The 5926-nt window shown below is 44.3% G+C and overlaps 1 protein-coding gene across 1 annotated transcript; it reads left to right on the top strand.

Annotated features, from left to right (window-relative positions):
* Nucleotides 1–4360: 4360 nt before the first annotated feature.
* LOC149230227 (uncharacterized) lies at nt 4361–4870 on the top strand. Its single transcript, XM_089381236.1, has one exon. The coding sequence runs from the start codon at nt 4361–4363 to the stop codon at nt 4868–4870; it is 510 nt and encodes a 169-aa protein (XP_089237362.1).
* Nucleotides 4871–5926: the final 1056 nt, after the last annotated feature.

Below are 5926 nucleotides of genomic sequence, written 5' to 3'. Positions count from 1 at the left end.
AGTTGGTATTTTCCAGAGTATAATTTAACCAGTACTGAACAGATAATAACCTTACCACTTAATGCTTTCAAGTAACGAGTAATAAATCTAGTTCTGTACAGTAATAATCCTACGTTTCATGTTTTTATGTAATAAAGTAACTCTAATCCTAATGTTAACATTTCCAACTATCTTTTCGAAGTTAAGAGCTTCAACTCTATCTTTCCATATACAAATATAAACACATAAATGAGTTTGTTCAGTAGATTAGTTCCAGGAGGGTACCACTTACCTAAATTGTCCAAGAAAGAAAAACTCCAATGGTAGAGATCACCTTCGTTATTTGTTGCCTTTCAACAACCTGACTGTGAGATTCGTCTTTCAAGACCAAATCTCCTCCCAACCTTGCTTGCAAGACCTCTTTCTTTTGTAAGTTCATCGCACACGGTGCTTATGCTATCTGGTCATCACCAGACTTAGCAATTTCGCCTTACCACCTGACATTTTAGCACAGTTTTTCCTCCCCTCACTCCCTTTTCTTTGGAGCATTTCAAAGTTAGGGGAGGTAGTGAGGGTTTTTTCCGGCCACTGCCTTTTCCAACTTCTTTCCATGAGAAGTTACAAAATTTTCTAATACTCAAATCATTTCCTATCTTCATTAATTAACAATATTAATCAACTCAAACAAATAATAACAATAATTATCCATTTTGTTCTTACTGTGGTAAAATAAAAAATATTTACAATTTTCCGGGGAAATTACACAATCATTCTAGGTTGTTTTGTTTTTTTCGAATAAATTATAATAGTGATAATATTCATATACTTCCTTTTGCTAACACTTTCATAGAGTAAGAACCTTTCTCTTTAGAATAATATTTTGAGTGCTGCATCTTGGCCCTTGCTTGGCCTTCCCTTGAGTTCCGCTCCCTGTGCATCCTGCAGACAGCGCGTGAGCCCGTACTCCGCCGCCCAGATCCTTGCGGATGTGTCTACGTGGGACTCTTCTCCACCCTACAGTCGGCCTGGCCATGGTGGTTTGAGCTGCCCTTGCTCGCTTCTGGCAGGCTCCCTTTTGGACTTGCGCTCATGGAGGTGCTGGGCACCCACCAGGTGCCTATTTCCCCTCCCCCTCCGCCGATCTCTTCAGCTGAGGCTTTCAGTAGGCTTTTGGAAGGACTCCCAAAGAAGAAGAATGTTGAAGCGGTGAAATCCGTCAAGAAACTAGATAATATTCCAGAGATCTCTTTCCCTCCGGAAACCCCGATTAAGGTTTCTCTGTCTCTATCTGAGTGAGCTCTCATCAGCCAGTTCACTGGTCTATGGCCATCCCCCAAATCCACAGAGAGTTGGGTCAAAAGAAATTGGATGTCGCTAATCAAAGAAAGTGTGACCTCTTACTTTCTGGGGCAAGGATTCTTCCTCTTTGAATTCACCTCAAAGGACGACAAAGATCTGATCTTTCAAAATGGTCCCTACTTCATGGGCCCCCATGGTTTGTACTTGAATAAATGGACTCCGGACTTTGATCCAGTAGTAGATGTACCCAAAGCTGTCTCGGTGTGGGTTAGGCTTCCAAATCTCCTAGTCCATTGCTGGAACTGGGATTCTTTGATGCACATTGGAAATGCCTTGGGAAAATTCATAGATCGAGCAAATAACAAGGACCAGTATGATTGTGATAGGATCTGCATTGAGGTAGATCTGGAGGTGGGACTTCTAGAGGCCATCAAAATCAAGGTAGGAAGCTAGACGCATGTGTAGAAACTAGACTATGAACAGTTGCCCTTCAAATGCCGGAAATGTCATGTTTATGGACACTTCGCCAGAAACTGCCCATCTGCCAATGAAGCTGTGCAAGGGAAGGAGGACAGCTGGAATCAAGTTAAATGATCCAAAATTTCTTCCAAGACCCAGAAGTCGGGAGGCACTAGTGGCAAAGGTCCTCATCAGGACCCTGCTCAGCAGATCCCGCCCAAGTCCGCCCCAGAGAACAGGTTCGATCCTCTTAGCTCTCAGCCAGAGGACACCCATGAAGTCGTAGTCCAAAAGCCAGTGTCCCCAGATAAAGGTATCCTGCCTATCTTTTCCAAGGACACGGGTGTTGCAGAAAGCTCAAAAGGAACCCCCGTTGAAGTTGAGGAGGAGGATCAAGAATCGGAAGACTCGGAGGAGGAAGGAGAAATAGGAGATTCCCAAACCTCTGTAAGGAGATCTACAAGAGGGCACAAAACAGATCGGGAGAAAAGAGAGCACGAAACGTACAAGGACAAATTACAGGGCAGCCAACCAACTCTGGAGAAGTTGTTAGCAAAAAAGCCGAAGATGGCAAGAAACCAGCACCAAGGCTCCAAGGGAGTCCAACAAAGCAAAGGTAAATAATGAAAATAATCTCCTGGAATTGTAGGGGTATGGGGAGCAAAATCAAAGAAGAGGCTATAAGAAATTTAATAAGAATAGAGGCCCCAGATATACTCCTTCTCCAGGAGACTAAGATGGAGGATTCAGAATTCCTCCATTCAAGTAAAAAACTTTGGAATAAGAGTAAAGCAACAACTGTCTCAGCCTGAGGAGCCTCTGGAGGGTTGGGTACTCTTTGGAATGATAGCAGATTTTTGCTAGTGTCTGAGACTTCAAATACCCACTGGTTGATGTTAAAGATGTAGCATCTAATTACTAAAGAAACTTTTTGCCTCTTCAATGTTTATGTGCCGGTTAATGCTGGAGAAAAAAAGTCCTACCGGGATTCAATAAGACACCAAGAAAATTTGGGCATCCTGGAAAACGTCATCATTGCAGGAGACCTAAACATCACGCCACACTCTTCAGAAAAGCAAGGAGGTTGCATTGTGTGAGATCCGGCAAGGGAATGGACAGAGGATCTCCTCCAAGATTGGGATTTGTTAGATATCAAGCCTGTCTCAGGTAAGCTCACATGGTCAAATAAAAGAATAGGCCTGGGACACATTACAACAAGGCTGGATAGATTCTTTGTGCAAAGCTCCTTTCTGTTGCTTGATTTAGACGCTAGTATGCATATTCTATCAAGTAGCACCTCTGATCACAAACCTATCAAGCTTGATCTCCGGGCTCACACTGATCTTGGCCCCATCCCCTTCAAGTTTAGCCCTTTGTGGATCAAGGAACCCAGCTTCTTGCAGATAGTCAAGGAAAGCTGGTCCCAGCCAATCAACGGATCTCCATTCTACATATGGGAAGAAAAACTTAGAAGATTGAAATCTGCCCTAAAGTGTTGGGCCAAAACTCTTCCTAACCCAACAGCTGAAAGGAAAAAGCTCCAAAGTTAGCTAGACACCCATCATTTGCTCTCAGAAGAGGTAGATGTGTCTAAAGAAACTCTAGATAAAGAGGTCCAACTCCAACAGCAATACCATAAAGCCTGCCTGGCCGAAGAGGAAACATGGAGGATTAAATCTCGCTGCCTCTAGCTCAAAGCAAGAGACAGAAATTCTTCATTTTTCCACAAGCAAGATCAAGCTAGAAAATGTTTCAACTCCATAGCTGAAATCAAAGAAGAATCTACCATCCACAAAGACTTTGCAAGCATCAAACAAGCAGCTTTTCTTCATTTCAAACATTTGTACAGCGAAGAGGTGAATGCGTCTCAGAGCTCTTGTCTACTGGATGGGGTTCCCTCTTCAATCTCTACTGGGATGAATCACCACCTAAAAGCCAAAGTCACAATGGACGAGGTCAAAAGCACTCTCTTTTCCATGGACCCAGATAAAGCCCCAGGTCCTGATGGTTTCTCCGCCAGATTTCTCCAAACCTGCTGGCACATCGTGGGAAAAGATCTCTATAAAATGGTCCAAAAATCGCAAGCCTGTCAGAAAATAGGAGGAAGTACAAATTCCTCGTTTCTTGCTCTCATTCCCAAGGGAGAGGGCACCAACTCCTTTAATAAATTTTGTCCCATCTCCCTTTGCAACACTGGTTACAAACTGATCACCAAAATAATTACTAACAAGCTGAAGCATATTCTCCCTAAAATCATTCCAGAGAACCAAGGGGGCTTCATCCATGGAAGACAGCTGGTGGACAACTTCATTTTAGTTCAAGAGGCAATCCTTTCAAGCTAGCAGCGCAAGGAAAAAGGTATGGCCATCAAACTGGATTTAGCAAATGCTTTTGATCATGTTAGACATAGCTTTATCTTGAATGTTTTGCAAAAAATTGGATTTGGGGAGAGCTTCACAAATTGGATCCGGGCTTGCATCTCGGAACCATGGATTGATCCTCTAGTCAACAGTAGAGCTGCTGGTTTCTTTAAAGCTTCAAGAGGACTGAGATAGGGCTGCCCCTATCTCCTCTCTTGTTTATTGTTCAAGCTTCTATTCTCAGTTTCCACTTAAATAAAAAAATGCAAGATCAGGAGATTTCAGGGATTTCCATTGCGAGGGGGGTCCAAAACATCAACCACGCCCTGTTTGCAGACAATACCCTGCTTCTTGGGGCTGCTTCGATCCACTCTGCCATCAGATTCAAAGAGGCTCTTGATGAGTTTTGTATGGAGTCTGGAAGTAATCTTAACAAAGGAAAGTGCCACACTTTCTGCTGGAATACAAAGCCCACTCTGCTTAATTCCATCACCAGATGCTTAGGATTTGTTGCCTCCTCAGAATGGACCTCGTTCAAGTATCTGGGGCTCCCTATATTTCTCAAGCGTGCCTATAGCAGGGATTGGCTTCCTCAGGTAGAAAAATTCAAGATCAAACTCCAGGCATGGGGATTTAACTGGCTAAATATGGCGGGCAAGTCAGTCCTTATCAAAGCCGTTCTCAGCAGTCTCCCATTATTTCAGTTCTTAGTGCTTCTAGCTCCAATTGGCATTCTTCAGAAAATGGACCAGCATATTCGAAATTTCTTTTAGAAGGGAGGTAAACAAAATGAGAGGAAAATCCCCCTTGTTAACTAGGAGACTGTCCTCAAGCCTCAGATGGAGGGAGGGCTTAACTTCAAGAAACTTCCCCTGTAGAACATTGATATGGGAGCCAAGCTCCTTTGGAGAATTATCGCGCCCAAGCCTGGCTGGGCTCAGCTAGCGCTTTGGAGAAAATACTTCAAAGGCGAACAAACTAGATGTCTGGATGGGCCTCTCCCCAAGGCGTTTCTCCATTTGCTAGTCTCTGCTCCAAAGCTGCCCCTTTGATCCGATCCAAGGCTTACTGGATCCTTGGAAATGGGAAAAAAATTAATATTTGGACCGATCACATCATGGACCACGATCCAATTGGTGACTGTCCATCCGTGAAGGCGCTGAGAGATTGGCTGACGGCTTCAGGAAAAAACATGCTGTGGGATATATCCTCGTGGGATGGGACGCATTGGGCTGGCTGGAGCTTGATCGACCTGCCTTCGGATCTCCTCCAGGACTCCATCCACCTCCGTGATTTGCTGAATGGGATTGCCCCCTCGCACATCCGCAGAAAAGACAGGCGTGGTTGGGGCACTCTTTCGGCAGGTTTCACAGTTGCCCAAGGATATGCGAAACTCGCCTTAATTCCAAATGTTCCTCCTGATCCGGCTCCATGGAAGGCTATTTGGGGCATCCCCTCGCTGCCCAAAATCGACATTTTCTGTTGGCTCCTATGCCACAGAAAAATTCTAACCGATGACAATCTACAGAGGCGTGGATTCTATGGCCCGTCCAGGTGTTCCCTGTGCAAAGAGTATGTAGAAGGTGCCACACACCTTGTCTTAAAATGCAGCTTCATCGTGCAGGTCTGGAGAGAGCTGATGGACCGTTGGAACCCCAAATTTGAGCTCCCTGCCGCCATAACTGATCTGTTCACTAATTGGTAGAACAACTATCCCGGTTCCCCCCCAAAAACAAAGTTATTAAAGTGGCTTGGTCTTCTCTTCTCAAAATTTGTTGCTGGCAGATCTGGCTAGAGCGAAACAACATAATTTTCAGAAGCATCCAGCA

The sequence above is a fragment of the Pinus tabuliformis genome, chromosome J (genome assembly GCF_031772625.1).
Source record: "Pinus tabuliformis cultivar Carrire ecotype Pingquan chromosome J, CPIR1, whole genome shotgun sequence".
Lineage (NCBI taxonomy): Eukaryota > Viridiplantae > Streptophyta > Pinopsida > Pinales > Pinaceae > Pinus > Pinus tabuliformis.
This window is presented reverse-complemented; position numbering and strand designations above follow the sequence as displayed.

Bases quoted from the DNA above. Each gene is read 5' to 3' on its own strand.
- LOC149230227 (XM_089381236.1), top strand. From the start codon at position 4,361: ATGCAAGATCAGGAGATTTCAGGGATTTCCATTGCGAGGGGGGTCCAA.